This window comes from Notolepis coatsorum (assembly GCF_963971535.1).
Source record: "Notolepis coatsorum genome assembly, chromosome: 17".
Classification (NCBI taxonomy): Eukaryota; Metazoa; Chordata; class Actinopteri; order Aulopiformes; family Paralepididae; genus Notolepis; species Notolepis coatsorum.
Window position 1 is genome coordinate 79,149,680 of NC_140181.1, and position 18,407 is coordinate 79,168,086.

Consider the following 18,407-nt stretch of genomic DNA (forward strand, 5'->3'; position numbering starts at 1 on the left):
CTATCTTCTCTTTCTCTCTTCTCTCTTCTCTCTTATCTTCTCTCTCTCCTATCTTCTCTCTCTCTCTCATATTATTCTCTCTCCTGTCTTTTCTCTCTCCTGTCTTCTCTCTTCTCACTCCTATTTTCTCTCTCCTCTCTTCTCTCTTCTCACTCCTATTTTCTCTCTCCTCTCTCCTATCTTCTCTCTCTCCTATTTTCTCTCTCTCATATATTCTCTCTCTCCTAGCATATCTCTCGTATATATCACTCACTCACTCAGAGACACACACACATACACTCTCGCTCTCTTTCCCTTTCTTCTCTCTCTCTCACTCTCTCTCTCTCTCCATCTGTACTGGTATAATAACAAACTAGAATGGAGAGACAACTTATTTGACTAAATGTGGGGTTTGTTGAGAAGGAAGTTGCTCTAAACTCTCCCACAGCGGGGGCCTTGTTGTCTCTCTCTCCCTCCAGTAGGCCAGTGGTTCTCAACCTGTTTTGTGTCAAGGACCCACAGATTGATAGACATTCATCTATGGACATTCACGTTCATCTATCCATTTATTCATCTATGGGCCACCGTTTGATTAGGTTTTGTCTGAGTAGATGTTTGTCGAATCGGAATAGTCACTCATAGATTCTCTCACTTCTAGTGAAACCTATGATCGGAATAGTCACTCAGATTCTCTCACTTTTGGAAAAATTACTCTTCGCCCACTTTTGAGATGTTTCAAGATCAGATATCCCAGCTTCTTCCATTGGAGAGATTGACCTTGGAGGAGCGTGGCCGGGGGTGGATGTTCCGGGACCTTTGGTCTCCGCTGTTTTCTCGATTGAGCAGAGGGGCTGTTGATTGATACGGCTAGTGGCGGTATGTGAATATATCCGCATGCTGTCGCTGGCCGTGTCGATTGGTGGTTTTGCTGTTTGGTTGGGGGAGGGGTGGGGGCCGGGGATCTTGGGATGTCTATCCCCGGTTGTGTATTTTTTGGAGGTGGGTTTCCCTAGTGGAAGACAACAGACGCGTAAGAGGCCTGTCTGTTGTATAACAATGATGTTGTTGTTGTCAGTTGTTATTATTTATTATTGTTTATTTAAAAATACGTATGAGAAAAAACGAACAGTGTAAACAATATCATTAACTCTGAATATAAAAATATGAGAAAAGCAAACAAGACGCGGTCTCGGACTGGTGGGGGCCCCTGATTCGAGGTCTTGGTGAGTCGGAGTGTTAAAAGAGGCATGATGCTCTGGCTCGCTGGGGCGCCGGATTTGGGATCCTCACGGGGTGGGGACCTTGGTTGTCGATACTGGAGATGATGGGTGCTCAAGTAATCTCGCCTTACGGTACATACATGTGGGTATATGCATGTATGCATGTATATATATGTATGTGTGTATATGTATATATGTATATATATATATATTCTTATTCATTTATATATTTAATTTATACATGACTATTTTATTTTTCATTATTCTGATTTAACTGATGGTCTTGTCATTGTCGTTATTATTATTATTATTATTATTATTATTACTGTTATTGTCCTGTGATGTCTTGTTTATTGTTATTGTATTGTATTGTCTTGTTTCATGTTGAAAAGGGAAAATAAAGAAAAACTGTGAAAAAAAAAAAAAAAAAAAAAAAGATTCTCTCACTTCTAGTGAAACCTATGATCGGAATAGTCACTCAGATTCTCTCACTTCTAGTGAAACATATGATCAGAATAGTCACTCATAGATCCTCTCACTTCTAGTGGATGAAATAGTGAAATGAACAACATTTTTCTGTTTCAGGTGTTCCTGGCCAAGGTGATGAACCACTTGCTGCCCAGTCTGTCCCTGGGAGCCATAGAGTCCAAATGGGTTTCAAGAGACCAAAAGAAGGTGTGTGTGGGCGATATGGCAAAAAAATGTATCACGATAACATTTTTCGATAATTAATTAATTAATAATGAATCGATTATAGTATTAAAAAGTGTGATGCGATGTCCAGAAGATAGATGGATACACATCTCTGGTGTTCAGTAACAGAGTTTCAAAGTAACATAGCCTCTTCTGAGCTGTTGAAAAGAGTTTCAAAGTAACATAGCCTCTTCTGAGCTGTTGAAAGGAATTTCACAGTAACGTAGCTTCTTCTGAGCAGTGGAAAAGAGTTTCACAGTAACATAGCCTCTTCTGAGCAGTGGAAAAGAGTTTCACAGTAACATAGGGATATATCATTTCCTCCTCCATCTTGACCCAAGCAGGTGCCTCCTCAGTCGAGTGATTCAATTTGGAGAGCTGGGAGAGCGAGAATGCATAGTGATACCAGTCTAGTTTAGGCAGGGATAAGCCGCCATTTTCCTTTGCTGAATACATTTTGGCCCGTCCAAATAGCGGCCTTTTGCCCCCCCACAGATATACATTAATGACTTTGTCATACTGTTTGAGTAACTGGGTCGGGAGAGTCAGCGGCAGCATATATAGGATATAATTTAATTTGGGAGCCAATATCATTTTTACTAAGTTTATCTTCCCCAGGAGGGACATATTCATCTTGGCCCAATTCTGGGTCAGAGCACTAATGTGTTCGATTATAGGGGCAATATTCGCTTGCATTAACTCTTTCAGACCTGGGATCAGCTTTATTCCTAGGTATATCAACCCTGACGGCATCCATCTGTATTGCCAACCCCTCCTGATAGCAGGGGGACAACATTTAGAGAGAGGCATTGCTTCTGACTTGCTCCAGTTGATTGTGTATCCAGATATTTCGGAGGACTCGATAATAGTTCCAATGACCCCAGCTGCTGTTTGGGGATTGCTGGATACCAATAAGATATCGTCCGCATATAAAAATAATTTATGTTCTACCTGCCCCGCTATTACCCCTTTGATGTCTTGATTAGTCCTTAGTGCGATAGCAAGTGGTTCGAGGAAGAGCGCAAACATTTGGGGAGAAAGCGGAGAACCTTGCCTCGTCCCCCGCCCTAGATTAAAGGGCGAGGATACGATCCCGTTGGTCAATACTGATGTCATTGGATTTGTGTATAAGAGTTTTACCCACCCAGTAAACGATGGTCCGAACCCGAAGTGCTCTAGCGTGTGAAATAAGAATGCAAATTCCACCTTATCAAAGGCCTTTTCGGCGTCCAATGAGAAGGCCACTGTAGGTTCTGTATCATTCCTGACCTTCCACATTATGTGTAGGAGTCTGCGGATATTATCAGCTGAGTTTCTCCCCTTCACAAAGCCCACTTGATCTGAATGCACCAAAGTTGGTAGTACATCTTCTATTCTATTCGCAAGTATCTTTGCCAATACTTTTTCTTCCAAATTGCTCAGGGATATAGGCCTATAGTTTCCACAGTATTGAGGGTCTTTGCCCTTTTTCTGTAGTAATGTAATAGTGGCCGATCTCAAGCTAGTGGGCAGTCCCCCTTTTAACAATGAATCTTGATATACTTTTAATAGTCTCAGAGCGATTATATCACTGAATTGTTTGTAGAAATCGGGAGTAAACCCGTCGTCTCCTGGTGCTTTACCCAATTTAAGGCTGTTGATTGCCGCGTGTATTTCCTCTATCGAGACCCCCCCCTCCATTGATTTTACTTGTTGTTTCGATAACGACAGTAATTTGATTTTGTCGAAGAACGCGTCCAGTTTTACCTGATCCACCGCCTTCTGTGGGGTATATAAATCCTGGTAGAAGCACCTGAAAACATTATTAATTTCCTTTTTGTCTGTAATAATCTTGTCATCTCTATTACGAATTGAGGATATAATATTTTGATTTTGCATTTGTTTAACCCGATTCGCTAGTATTTTACCCGCTCTCTCCCCTTGTTCATAATATCTTTGGTTGGTCCTAAATAACGCATATTCAGCCTTCTTTTGATATATGTTGTTCAATTCGTATTTGGATTTGTTTAGGTTTCTCCACGTTTCTGGGTCTGGTCTCTGACTGTGCTGTTTCGAGAGTATTTTAATTTCCTCATCTAACGCTGTCATTTTTTGTTTCTCTGCCCTTTTTAGTATTGCACCGTATTGTATGAGTCGCCCTCTCATGTAAGCTTTACATGTGTCCCACATTATGCCACTATCATCTATTGACCCTTCATTAAGTTCCCAGAATTCCTTAAATATAGTTATAATGTATGCACACGATCCTTCATCATTTAACATCAGGTTATTGAATCGCCATCTCCGAGATCGTTGCCCTTCCTCCATGGATGTGATCACTAAATCAACCGGAGCATGGTCAGATATTACAATGTTCCCTATCCCAGTATCTGCTACTTGTTCTACCAGTGCGCTAGAGATCAGGAAATAATCTATAATAATCTAGCTGCGGGTTGTTAGGCCTTGGGGCCAATGCCCGGTGTGCTCGTTCGATACGAAGGTCCATGTCATGAGGCAGGCCGAGTGCGTCCTTAAACAGGCCGTCTAGAAATCCATGCATGTCCTTTCCCTCTTTCTCCTCTGGGATACCATACACCCGCAGGTTCTCTCTCCTCGTTCTGCCCTCTTGGTCGAGCAGTTTAGCCTCCATGTCGGCCTGCCTCTGTATCAGTTTCTTGATTAAAACCGTCGCCGCATCAAGCACATTTTCATTTTCTCCGATTCTCCCCTCCGTTTCACAGAGCCTGTCGTTCATTCTGTTCATATCATTCTTTATTTCCCGAAATTGACGTTCATTGTCTTTTCTGAAGTCTTTGAGCTCCTTGTATATGTTCAACAGCGTGGCCTCTCGTTCATAGTCATCGTCGCCATCTTTTCCTCCCGTTACGTCGTCATTCTCTGCCATTCCGTCGTCCTTTTCAGTTGTAATCGTGTTCGCCCTACGTCTCGTGATAGCCCCTTCTTTCATCCCTATTAAATATATACCCTGGTGCTGTTAATAAATGTTTTCCGGGGCTATATCATTTTGCTGTCGGGGAGCTCGCGAGTTAAGCAGCCATGTTCTTCCGCGGTCAAACCGGAAGTCGTGACATAGCCTTTTCTGAGCTGTTGAAAAGTGTTTCACAGTAACATAGTTCACTCTGAGCTGTTGAAAAGAAGTCACGACTGTTTCGCAGGTCAACTTTCAGTCATTCATTATTCAAACTTTCAGTCATTCATTATTCAAAGCTGCTTTAAAGCCGGTGCCTGAGATAAACTACACCTGTGGCCGGTAGACCGTAGCTAGGGTGCACTTCAGCCTGTATTTACATATTCCGGCACAGGACAGGTGGTACAGGTCGACGGTTAGAGGACTGTATGAGCCATGAGGGGTTGTGGTTTTCTTTGGTTGATCCAGTGCACAGCTCACAGCTCAGGTCCATGCTTTCCCCTCGCTGGTTTGACCGAGTTTTCAAAAGCTGGTGTGTGTGGGGTAGGGGTGTAATGGTACACAAAAATCATGGTTTGGTACGTACCTCGGTTTTGAAGTCACGGTTCGGTACAGGGTTTTTTCGGTACAGTGGGGGAAAGTTTGGTTTTCCATGTTCGACTCAGGGGTGATGTAGTGTGCGGTTACTGTTAACCGTTTCGTGGCCAACCACGTATATACGTTATTGGGATCCGACCGTTGGAGGCCAACCACGTATATATATGTGTTAACACTTTGGTTGCCTTGGGTTAAATTAATGATATACCATAGATTGCCAGCGCTATTTGTCTATGGAGAAAGTCCCCTTCTTTGCAGGGCTATAACTTTTTAAATTCTATTGCTACATTGCCATTATTAGGGCCCATTCAAAGTCCTATATGTATTGTTCATTGTGTAGCAACGTTAAACTTTTTCATTCACATATTCATAGTAAAGTATGGTCTAATGTATAAGTATGTTTTCATCTCTTTCTGCAACTTTCTCCAGAACGTGATATATAGCCCCAAATGCATTATATTGATGATGAAATACAGTTTGATGGCAATCAGCGCGATATAAAAAATTCCAACTAGACGTACTTCTAGAAGTTACTACACGTCATCTGATGTTGACCGGATGGGCGAGGGGGCGTTTATAATTCCGTGGGCAGCGTTATACCTATCATCTAATGTGGGTCAAATGTTGATAAAAGCAGTTAGTATCGAAGATGGTAACGTTACACGCTGAAACTCACCCCAGTCTCCGCGCGCCGTTGGGCGATCATCGTCGAGTAGAAATTTTATCATTATGGGATATATTATTACCCGGTCCATCTCCAGCTTGTATAATGGTATATACGTCCAAATCATGTTGTTTATCGAGTTATTGGCAATCGATCGCTATGTAGAGTGACGAGCTAGAGTGCCGGAACCTATACCGAGTGGCCGGAAGTAATAGGGCCGACCAGCAAAACCTCTACTGCGCTTCCTGTTAAGCGGTTGCGCCGATCGGCCACCAGATGGCGCTCCTGAACCGCCAGAGAGCTCAGTGGGTCCTGCTGGTGGATATCAGGCCAGCGGAGGGGGAATATGAATCCGATTCCAGATTTTTGAAATATTGATATAAGGACGCTGTACAGCGTCCCCCGGCAACTTTAGCATGGCCAGCAATGACGCTGTAAAGCGTTTTTAGGCAGTCAAAGTGTTAAGCTTGTTTTTGTTTTTATTCCATTCTAATATCCCGGATGTTGTCACGGAGCTGTATCTTGGCTGGAAAATGCCTATTGGGACTCGGAAAGTGCAGTACCGACCAGATCCTGGTAGTGGCGCTGTCTCGAGAATGCAGTAATCCTTGTTGCAGACGGGGTGTCACCTTTTTTTCACTCCGGGTTAGCCGGGTTAGCCTGAAGCGAGGGCTTCAACCGATCGCCTGGAATACTTATTGCAACGCCGAATTCAGTATGCAGTAAAGGAATATAGCATCAGCCAATGGACATATCGATCGACCAGATGTCGATCAATAACTGGGAAATTCTTTTTGGAATCCAACCGGCCACAGGTAAGAGCGATTTGACGTCAATTTCAGCTTGATCTGGCCTTGTTCTCATAGCCACCCCCCTGATCAGCGTATGTTGTTGTAATAATGAATGCCGTTATTGGTAATCAATATCAGAAACGACTTCCCCCGCCCCCCCCCCCCCTTTCATGCATTCATGGTGGACCATGATACCGATCATATGCATTTTGATTTTTAACTCTAGCTTGTGTAGGGCCGAAACGCCATCGATTTAACGTTATTAGCTTAGCGCCCTATAACTAGCTTTGCAGGAATTACCCTAGAACATTGCGGTATATAGTTCATATTCATGACGCTATAAAATGGGAACGTATTGATGAAAAAATTATTTCTTTATGGCATATTGAAGGGAAGGTTTACAATGGACACATAGCAATAATATAAAATATAGATTTAGCTCTACAAACAACCTCACGCACAGTGAAACCTTGCAATGAAAAGCTGGCCTCATAGAGTGGGATTAGATGCCCCAATGGCATGAATGTGTTAAGTAGGGCTGTCAACGAATAATAATAATGAACAACAACAACAACCGCAACCATCGGTCGCGAAGCCAGTGATTTGCACTCTGAGCAATCTCAAGCCCCGGTTGGAAATACTTTGGATTTTGATTAACTTGTGGAACCTCGACACAGTTTTATGCAAGCTACTGTATGTAAACTACAGCTGGCCTACCTTCTCTTTTATGCTAATGCTCTTTTGGGAATTTTGACGTCAAGAATGTAAGTAGCCTACTTTGTTTTAGCACTTTATTGTAAACGTTATTGAATAGAGAAAAAAAATCATCATGCAGGTCCCTTTTCATATCATTAATTTGATCTCCGAGAGACAGCCCCTTCTCAATCTAGCACCAATTCCACATCACGCACTGAGCGAGAGAGGGTGTGTGTGTGTGTGTGGTGCGTGCGTGCGTTCGCCACACTATGAAGCTATGTTAAATTACAGGTAATCTCTGTGTTGTGTGTGGGTTGAACGAACACCCAGCCCTTTGCGCAAATTATATTTTGGGAAGGGGTGAACTAGGAGTTTTGAATTAAATGCTGCACGCAAAAAAAAGTTCTGCGTGTGCGTTTGTTAGTGGTTAACCGTTGTATTCGTTCGGTACACAGCCGTACTGAACCTAAGGTCCAGTACTGAAATGGTCCGGTACGGATACGTGTACCTTTACACCCCTAGTGTGGGGGTTTATATTGAACTGTAGCAGGAGAAGCAGGTGTGTGGGCGTCTCATTGATCACTCACTGATTTCTTCCCTACAGTATATATATATATATATCTGTAATTTCTCTCCTCTCAATTCGGTTAAATTTAAACAGGCTTTACTGGCATGAAATACCTGAATGGTGGTAGCAAAATATGACAATAAAATAATCTCTCTCTCCAAAACCCCTTCTTCCTCCCTTACCTCTCCCTCTCTTGTTCGTTGTCTCTCTTTCCGTAAACCTCTCTCTCTCTCCATCCATCTCTCTCCTCTCTCCTCTCCTCTCTTCTCTCTTCTCTCTCCTCTCTCTCTCTGTCTCTTCTCTCTCCCTCTCTCCCTCCTCTCCAGGTGGAGGCATACGAAACTGATGAGCTGAACTTCCACGGCTCGATACGGGTGTCATTCTGCATACAGCTGATGGGTGCCGCCACGCGCATCGAGAGGGAGCTTCCCTCCATCGCCTGGCCCTTCCTGCTCCTCCACGGCGACGCGGACAAGCTCTGTGACATCAGAGGTTCCAGGCTGATGTACGAAAAGGCATCGAGTAAAGACAAGAAACTCAAGGTGCAGTTATTTTTATTTGTAATACATAGGTACAACCTCATGTTCATTAGAATGTTGTAGTGAACAACGAAAACAAACAAAAGGGGTCATGTTGTGTGACATTTCTAAGGCAGGGAGCAACAGTTTTCTGATCAACAACTGTCCAGACTCACAATTATTTTATTTGCATGATTAGCAACATAAATCTTGTATGTTTTGCAACCAGGCTAACTTAAAGGGTTCTGGAATAGAGTGATATTCCTTTCTTTTCTGAAGTAGAGTGCTATTCCTTTCTTTGGAGTAGAGTGCTATTCATTTCTTTTCTTGGAGTAGAGTGCTATTCCTTTCTTTTCTTGGAGTAGAGTGCTATTCCTTTCTTTGGAGTAGAGTGCTATTCCTTTCTTCTGTGGAGTAGAGTGCTATTCCTTTCTTTGGAGTAGAGTGATATTCCTTTATTTGGAGTAGAGTGCTATTTTTTCTTCTGTGGAGTAGAGTGCTATTCCTTTCTTTGGAGTAGAGTGATATTCCTTTATTTGGAGTAGAGTGCTATTCCTTTCTTTGGAGTAGAGTGCTATTCCTTTCTTTGGAGTAGAGTGCTATTCCTTTCTTTGGAGTAGAGTGCTATTCCTTTCTTCTCTGGAGTAGAGTGCTATTCCTTTCTTCTCTGGAGTAGAGTGCTATTCCTTTCTTTGGAGTAGAGTGCTATTCCTTTCTTTGGAGTAGAGTGCTATTCCTTTCTTTGGAGTAGAGTGCTATTCCTTTCTTCTGTGGAGTAGAGTGCTATTCCTTTCTTCTGTGGAGTAGAGTGCTATTCCTTTATTCTCTGGAGTAGAGTGCTATTCCTTTCTTCTGTGGAGTAGAGTGCTATTCCTTTCTTCTGTGGAGTAGAGTGCTATTCCTTTAATTCCATTCATTCAGTTCTAGTCATGTGTTTTCCTATTTGATATGTAGAACCTGAGGTTAGGCTGAGCTGCTAGTTTTCTCATCAGCCAGAAACAGAAGAGACACAGAGACAGAGAGACGGAGAGACAGAGAGATGGAGAGACAGAGAGACAGAGAGACGGAGAGACAGAGAGATGGAGAGACACAGAGACAGAGAGACGGAGAGACAGAGAGATGGAGAGACACAGAGACAGAGAGATGGAGAGATGGACGGATTGGAGCAGTCGCCACATTCTGCACTTCCTCCTGCTAGTGTCATGTGACAGAGATAGACAGACATCTGAGAGGAGAGACAGACAGACATCTGAGAGAGGAGAGACAGACAGACAGACATCTGAGAGAGGAGAGACAGACAGACATCTGAGAGAGGAGAGACAGACAGACATCTGAGAGAGGGAGAGACAGACAGACATCTGAGAGAGGAGAGACAGACAGACATCTGAGAGAGGGAGAGACAGACAGACAGACATCTGAGAGAGGGAGAGACAGACAGACAGACACCTGAGAGAGGGAGAGACAGACAGACAGACATCTGAGAGAGGGAGAGACAGACAGACATCTGAGAGAGGAGAGACAGACAGACACCTGAGAGAGGAGAGACAGACAGACACCTGAGAGAGGGAGAGACAGACAGACAGACATCTGAGAGAGGGAGAGACAGACAGACAGACATCTGAGAGAGGGAGAGACAGACAGACATCTGAGAGGACAGACAGACAGACACCTGAGAGAGGAGAGACAGACAGACACCTGAGAGAGGGAGAGACAGACAGACAGACACCTGAGAGAGGAGAGACAGACAGACATCTGAGAGAGGGAGAGACAGACGGACATCTGAGAGAGGAGAGACACAGACATCTGAGAGAGGAGAGACAGACAGACATCTGAGAGAGGAGAGACAGACAGACATCTGAGAGAGGGAGAGACAGACAGACATCTGAGAGAGGGAGAGACAGACAGACATCTGAGAGAGGGAGAGACAGACAGACATCTGAGAGAGGGAGAGACAGACAGACATCTGAGAGAGGGAGAGACAGACATCTGAGAGAGGGAGAGACAGACAGACAGACATCTGAGAGAGGAGAGACAGACAGACATCTGAGAGAGGAGAGACAGACGGACATCTGAGAGAGGGAGAGACAGACAGACGGACATCTGAGAGAGGAGAGACAGACAGACATCTGAGAGAGGAGAGACAGACAGACATCTGAGAGAGGGAGAGACAGACAGACAGACATCTGAGAGAGGGAGAGACAGACATCTGAGAGAGGGAGAGACAGACAGACAGACACCTGAGAGAGGAGAGACAGACAGACAGACATCTGAGAGAGGAGAGACAGACAGACAGACATCTGAGAGAGGGAGAGACAGACAGACAGACAGACATCTGAGAGAGGAGAGACAGACATCTGAGAGAGGGAGAGACAGACAGACATCTGAGAGAGGAGAGACAGACAGACATCTGAGAGAGGGAGAGACAGACAGACACCTGAGAGAGGAGAGACAGACAGACAGACATCTGAGAGAGGAGAGACAGACAGACAGACATCTGAGAGAGGAGAGACAGACAGACATCTGAGAGAGGGAGAGACAGACAGACAGACATCTGAGAGAGGGAGAGACAGACAGACAGACACCTGAGAGAGGGAGAGACAGACAGACATCTGAGAGAGGAGAGACAGACAGACATCTGAGAGAGGGAGAGACAGACAGACATCTGAGAGAGGGGGGGGATATGAGCAGAACAGGCGGAGCAGGTAACAGTACTACATACATAAAGTACAGTACATCATACAATATGCTGTTTGAGCTTACTGTTCAGTACAAGGAGGGCAGAGTATGTGCAGCATACCACATACAACATACCACATACTGTACCACATACAACACATACCACATATAAGATACTAGATATGACATGATACAACATACCACATACAACATACCACATACTGTACCACATATAAGATACTAGATATGACATAACATACCACATACTACATATTACATACAACATACCACATACAACATATTACATACAACATACCACATACTATACAACATACCACATACAACATATTACATATTACATACAACATATCACATACTATACAACATACCACATACTACATATTACATACCACATACAACATATTACATACAACATATCGCATACTATACAACATACCACATACAACATATTACATACAACATATCGCATACTATACAACATACCACATACAACATACTACATATTACATACAACATACTACATACCACATACAACATACACCCAGTAGGAAGTGGTTGTTTGTAACAGACCCTTTTACTGTTTCTAAACAATAATGACGTTTCTGGGCAAAACTCTGCTTCGAAAAACCATCGGGGGTCTATACCAGGAAGTGCAAAGAATTATGGGTATTGAAACAATCTCGTAGCAACCATCCACTCCATGCTTTAAATATCTCTCCATCTAGTATTCATACAAATCTCTTTCACATACAGTATTTGCAGACTGTACTAACAGATCACATACTGAAAATGGCATACAAATATTAATTTGCATACAAAGTGCAATGCCTGTGAATCGCCACTAGAGGCAGAATGCCTAACTGTGAGTGAGTTAGTGACATTGCCTGTCGGTGCTCTAAAAAGAGGGGATGAAAGAAGTTAAATCTCTATCTCTCTCTCACCCTCTCTCCCCCCCCCCCCCCCCTCTCTCTCTCTTTATCTTCTCAGATCTATGAGGGAGCCTTCCACGCCCTCCACCACGACCTACAGGACGTCGCCGAGTCTGTGATGAAGGAGTTGACCAGCTGGATCACAGAGCGCCTCCCTGCCACTGAAACACCTCAGAAAGGCTCCTAGAGACTCCGCCCACTCCCCCTGCTCACCAATCAGAGGGAACCAGCAACTTTTCCCCTTAAAGCCCGCCCACCAGTGCTGTAGTCAGCGGTTCACATTAACCCCCCCCCCGCCCATGCATCTGCTAATTAAATATGCTGGCCGGTTGACACTTTCAATCTGCTAGCCAGTGTGGCCAGTTGACAAAGTTAGCTTAATTCCCCTGAAAGGGCCCGGGTTGCTTTAGCTTGTGCCGCATGGCATCCCCAAATTACACTGAGAGGTGAAACGGGATGCAAAACGGCTGCTGCAGAAGAGCCACAGAGGGGAGTATATCGTCAGTATACCACCTCGTCAGCAGGGGGGAGTAACCCCCAAGACGCTGATCTGTAGCCAGTTCTGCAATCGTCCCGCGGGACTTAGCTATTGATTTGTTCAGCTTTTGTCGCCACTACACTCCATTTTGCCCCGTTCCCCGTTCCTGGTACCCGGTTTTGGGAGGGGAAAGGGAGGTCCCTCCGTCGCAATCAAAAAGGCAACTTCCTCCTGAAGGCCTCAAATTACCCCCTCAATTTCCTTCCTTCCTTGCCAAGCACAAGACCCCCCCCCCCTCCCTACACACAGACACAGACACACACACACACACACACACACACACACACACACACACACACACACACACACACACACACACACACACATCCCCTCAGTCTGACCCTGGGCTGTGCTGTTATATAAATGACCTGAATAATGACCTTTTGCACTGACGCCACTCACAGTCACTAGGAAGCTTACACTACACAAAGGCCTGTAGTGTGTGTGTGTGTGTGTGTGTGTGTGTGTGTCTGTGTGTGTCTGTGTGTGTGTGTGTGTGTGTGTGTATACTATGTATATATAACAAAAAGCCCCTCGTTTCCTGACTTGATGCTTTATTATTATTATTGTTTTTTTTGTATGTATGTTTTAACCCAGAAGACATGTTTGGCATTAGTGTCTCCTAAATGGAAAATATATTTCCCCAGTTCTACCCATTCCCGATCACTCATCCTAAAGATTCGCTTATCTCCGTGGGTCGTAGTGAGAGACCGGTTCAGGAGGCTCGATGCACATGAAATATTTTATCCGTGTACATTTTCTTTTTGTACTCTTGTTGCTGCTAACCTCTCTTATGGCCAGATCTCCCTCCCTCCCCCTTCATCCAGCCAACACATGAACCTAATATAGTAGCTGCTGACGCCAGAACTGTCTACGTAAGCTACTTGTACTATACCTCTCTACGGGGAAGGAGAGAGAGGGGAGGGGGGGGGGTTGATAAAGGAAAGGAAGCATGTGAGGCAAATGAAAAAGAGAGAGAATCTTTGTACAGTTTTTCAGTTTGGTGTCTCCCAGTAAATGTCACCATTCACTAGAAAATGTCACTACTCACAAGAGGAGGAGGTCCCTGTAGTATACTGTCTTTTCTTTCTCTCCGTCTGTCTCTCTATCTCTCTCTCTGTAGGTGGGGGTCAGCAGAGGGAGAAGTCAAAGGTCGGGAGCCCTTTCATGCTGTGACCTTTTGACCTTTAACGACAGGGTTGAGGTCATACGTTCTTAATTAACTGCAGCTGGGGCCCATCTGTTGGATCAATACAGACAAAAGAGACCACTCTATATGTCCGGTTATCGGTCCCGTGTCTCTCAGTGGGTAGTGGTGTAGGCATTATGTTTAGAGTGTTGCGCTAATGCTGCTACGGTTAGGGGTTCGATTCCCACTGAGGCTGCCCATACTTAACATGTACAGTAGCCTGTCTTTATCTCATGTCCTCCTGTAGAATGGAATACAGATCGAGAGGGATGACAGCACAGAAAGAACCACAGATAGAAACTAAACTCTGATCGGAGATCAGATTCATAGCTGAGCTCATGCACCCGTCCTTACTGTCATAGCTGAGCTCATGCACCCGTCCTTACTGTCATAGCTGAGCTCATGCACCCGTCCTTACTGTCATAGCTGAGCTCATGCACCCTTCCTTACTGTCATAGCTGAGCTCATGCACCCGTCCTTACTGTCATAGCTGAGCTCATGCACCCGTCCTTACTGTCATAGCTGAGCTCATGCACCCGTCCTTACTGTCATAGCTGAGCTCATGCACCCGTCCTTACTGTCATAGCTGAGCTCATGCACCCGTCCTTACTGTCATAGCTGAGCTCATGCACCCGTCCTTACTGTCATAGCTGAGCTCATGCACCCTTCCTTACCACCTCCTGTAGGTTCAGAGCATATAAGCGGTGCACCTTGCAAGCAGTGCAACGCGCGGCATAGAAGCTGAGCCCACTTCAACTTCAGCACAGATTTTTGGGTAGCCGTTATGTCTCCAGCAGACACGTACTGTATGTCACTAAGGCTCCGACGCGTTCATCGGGCATTCAACGGCATGTGTATTGGTCCATGAGCATCCAGCACAGGCAGCAAGTCATGTCCAGCTGTATCGCACGCTCGATCGATACTGACGCAACGCATTCATCTGGCATTCGTCAACATCAAACCTGGAACCACGATCAAACGCTTGCGCTAGCCTCTGCCGCGGCCCGCGCGGTCGCCGAATCGAGACGTCGGGACGCGCGTCGGGTGTGGCCGGAGCGCGACGTCGGTACATAAATCCGACGTAGATCAAGCGCGACTTGACATCAGACGAGCGGAGATCAATGGTCAGGCGTATCCGAGACCGAACATAACACTGTATCAAGGTGTGCGCTTTGAGAACGCACATCAATCGTGTTCTGGGACAAACTTGACTCCAGGCGTGTCTCCCTGCCTATTTCTTACCCAGAGATCAAAGGGAGCCACGCAGAGAGGCCCTTGGGGGGGGGGGGGGGGTTCTCCCCCGTCGCCACGACAGCAGGCAGGCGATGAGAGGCCAGACTGCTCCTTTTCTTTTCATCCAGATTCTTGCATGTATAGTAACCACGGTGATTACTACCACACTGACTTAGTGAGTGAGGAGAATCTGTCCCTCCCTGCGTGTCTCTTACCCTCTCTCTCTCTCTCTCTCTCTCTCTCTCTCTCTCACTTTCTCCCTCTGTGCCAGGCTACCTCCCTCCTACCCTCTTTTTTCCCCTCTCTTTCTATCTGTCTCCATGTGTCCGTCTCTCTCTCTCTCTCTGCATCTCTGAATCTCTAACTCTGTCTCTTTCTCCTTCGCTCCTTCGCTCTCTCTCTCTTCTTCTTGCCCATCTCACCCTTCCATCGCATCCAGGTTTCTCCCTCCTCCTTTTCGGTTACTGTGGTGACCAGTAGCCTCTGTTCTCCTGATCACAGAGCCAGGCTATTGTTTTACTACCGAGTGCTCAGTAGACATCCCTCCACCCCACGGCGAGCCCCTGACTCAACCCACCCACACTGTCCCTAGTGGCCCTTTGGCAGAAGTGCAAGAACCCTATATATCCTATTTTTCCAGAAGACAGCGGATTCCATTGTTCCCTACTCTACATGTAGAACATAAACCAAGCAACCTTTGATTAATGAAAACAAGTTACGTGTTTGTGGCTTGCACAGCTCACTGTGAGAGAGAGAGAGAGAAAGAGAGAGAGAGACGCTACGATAGATAATGTTCACCATCAGAGAAAGAGAGAGAGACGCTACGATAGATAATGTTCACCATCAGAGAAAGAGAGAGAGAGAGAGATGCTATGATAGATAATGTTCACCATCAGAGAAAGAGAGAGACGCTACGATAGATAATGTTCACCATAAGAGAGAGAGAGACGCTACAATAGATAATGTTCACCATCAGAGAAAGAGAGAGAGATGCTATGATAGATAATGTTCACCATCAGAGAAAGAGAGAGAGAGACGCTACAATAGATAATGTTCACCATCAGAGAAAGAGAGAGAGAGACGCTACAATAGATAATGTTCACCATCAGAGAAAGAGAGAGAGACGCTACGATAGATAATGTTCACCATCAGAGAAAGAGAGAGAGAGACACTACGATAGATAATGTTCACCATCAGAGAAAGAGAGAGAGAGACGCTACGATAGATAATGTTCACCATCAGAGAAAGAGAGAGAGAGACGCTACGATAGATAATGTTCACCATCAGAGAAAGAGAGAGAGAGACACTACGATAGATAATGTTCACCATCAGAGAAAGAGAGAGACGCTACGATAGATAATGTTCACCATCAGAGAAAGAGAGAGACGCTACGATAGATAATGTTCACCATCAGAGAAAGAGAGAGAGAGACGCTACGATAGATAATGTTCACCATCAGAGAAAGAGAGAGAGAGACGCTACGATAGATAATGTTCACTATCGGAGAGAGAGAGAGAGAGTGAGTGAGTGAGAGACAGTAAGTTAGATAACATTCACCATCAGAGTGAGAGACAGTAAGATAGATAACGAGAGAGAGACAAAAGAGTTGCAGCATAGTAACCATGGTAACATTTCAGGATGGAACCACACAATGAGAAACATGTTTTGATAAATGTTACAGCATTTTACATTCAAGTGCCTGTCGGTATGAAACGAAGGTGCTGATTGGCTATTCGCTGCTCTTGTGTTTTTCCTTTGTGAAGATAAGAGGGCTAACAATTAGTGTTTCAGCAAACACCATCAGATTACAATACGCGATAAGAGCTACTATACACCGCAGGGAGAAATCCAATTAGATTGGCCTATTGTCTACAAGTGCACGCGTAAAACCACAATCGCTTTCTAGAAAGCAGGGATGAGATTTTTGACAGGATTCAAAAAAATTATTCTGCCCTTTATTTTCTGAGGAGGTAGTGTAGGAAGGAAGGAGTAAAGACGATTAATACCCCAATCATGCTCTTTCTCCGTTGACATCCTGATGCATGCAGTACAAAACCACATCATATCGAGCTCAGCTCCCGGTGCAGTATTGTACACGGGCATGTACACTTTCCATACAAGCATGGGGTCACATGTAAATGTAATGTGATGTAGCCATGTACATAATGTAATACTCTTCTACGAGATGTAATATAATAATCCATGCTACTGTCGGCGTTCCTTCCTATGTAGAACAAGAGGCCGTTCTATATTGAGGGGGGGGGGGGGGGGGGGGGGCCGCAAGTCTATTTTGGGTCTTTTGAGCGTTTCTATAACAATTTGGTTCGTGAATGGGGGCCATTGTTTTGTATTTCGACTTATGACTGTTTCCGAGGAAAAGAGCTGTCCTATTTGAAGGAGACCTTTGAGGATGTTGCACGCTAGGCAGTCTCTTCTATTTTTATTATTATTATCATGAGATTACATTGTTTTGATAACGGAGATGAGGGGCGGAGTCTGTGAAGAATTACTGTTACTGAAGTCCCTTCATAATCCGTAAGGACTGCCGTATGAAAATGAACTTCAGTAAAACGGGTGTTTTTTTTCCGTAGACACAAATGACTACAGAAATACTATAGGGAATCACTACAGAAATAAACATATAATATAGTATTTCTATGGTAAAAGCACAAGAATACTGTAGTGATTCACCAAACATTTCTATAATATTCCACCACAGAAGTGCTAGGGCGAATCACTACTGTATTCCTATGGTAAATCTATGGTGTGTATTAAAAGAAACAGGAAATCACTACTGTATTCCTATGGTAAATCTATGGTGTGTATTAAAAGAAACACAGGAAATCACTACAGTATTTCTGTGGTAAACCTATAGTTTGTACGGTTTGTACAGTAATACTATAGGTACATTTTCGTATAGGCTGCGATAGGCCTACAAGCATGTACAGTCAGAATGACTACAAGTCTGATGTGACTTTATGGAGAGAGCGAGTGAACTACTCTGTTATCTCCATGCGGTGTTGATACAACTGAAGTCTTGTTTTTAAGTGTATCACAGAACCATGGGCGTAGGGCTGTCCCCTAAAGATGATCCTCACAGAACCATGATCAGTCAATTTGGTCTTAGTCGTCCAAGACTATTAGTAGTTTTTTTATGCTTTTGAATTATTTTTACATGGTGAATGAG

General features: G+C 44.5%; 1 protein-coding gene across 1 annotated transcript in view; it reads left to right on the forward strand.

Moving 5' to 3' along the window:
* Nucleotides 1–17,467, forward strand: part of mgll (monoglyceride lipase) — a gene marked incomplete at its 5' end in the record, with an annotated part of 74,722 nt that extends 57,255 nt beyond the window's left edge. The window contains 3 exons of the mRNA XM_084333506.1: nucleotides 1,785–1,874; nucleotides 8,443–8,658; nucleotides 12,319–17,467. Of these exons, the coding sequence (XP_084189632.1) occupies nucleotides 1,785–1,874; nucleotides 8,443–8,658; nucleotides 12,319–12,447 (435 nt within the window). The 3' untranslated portion in view covers nucleotides 12,448–17,467. The remainder of the gene's footprint in view (nucleotides 1–1,784; nucleotides 1,875–8,442; nucleotides 8,659–12,318) is intronic.
* Between the last annotated feature and the right edge of the window lie 940 nt (nucleotides 17,468–18,407).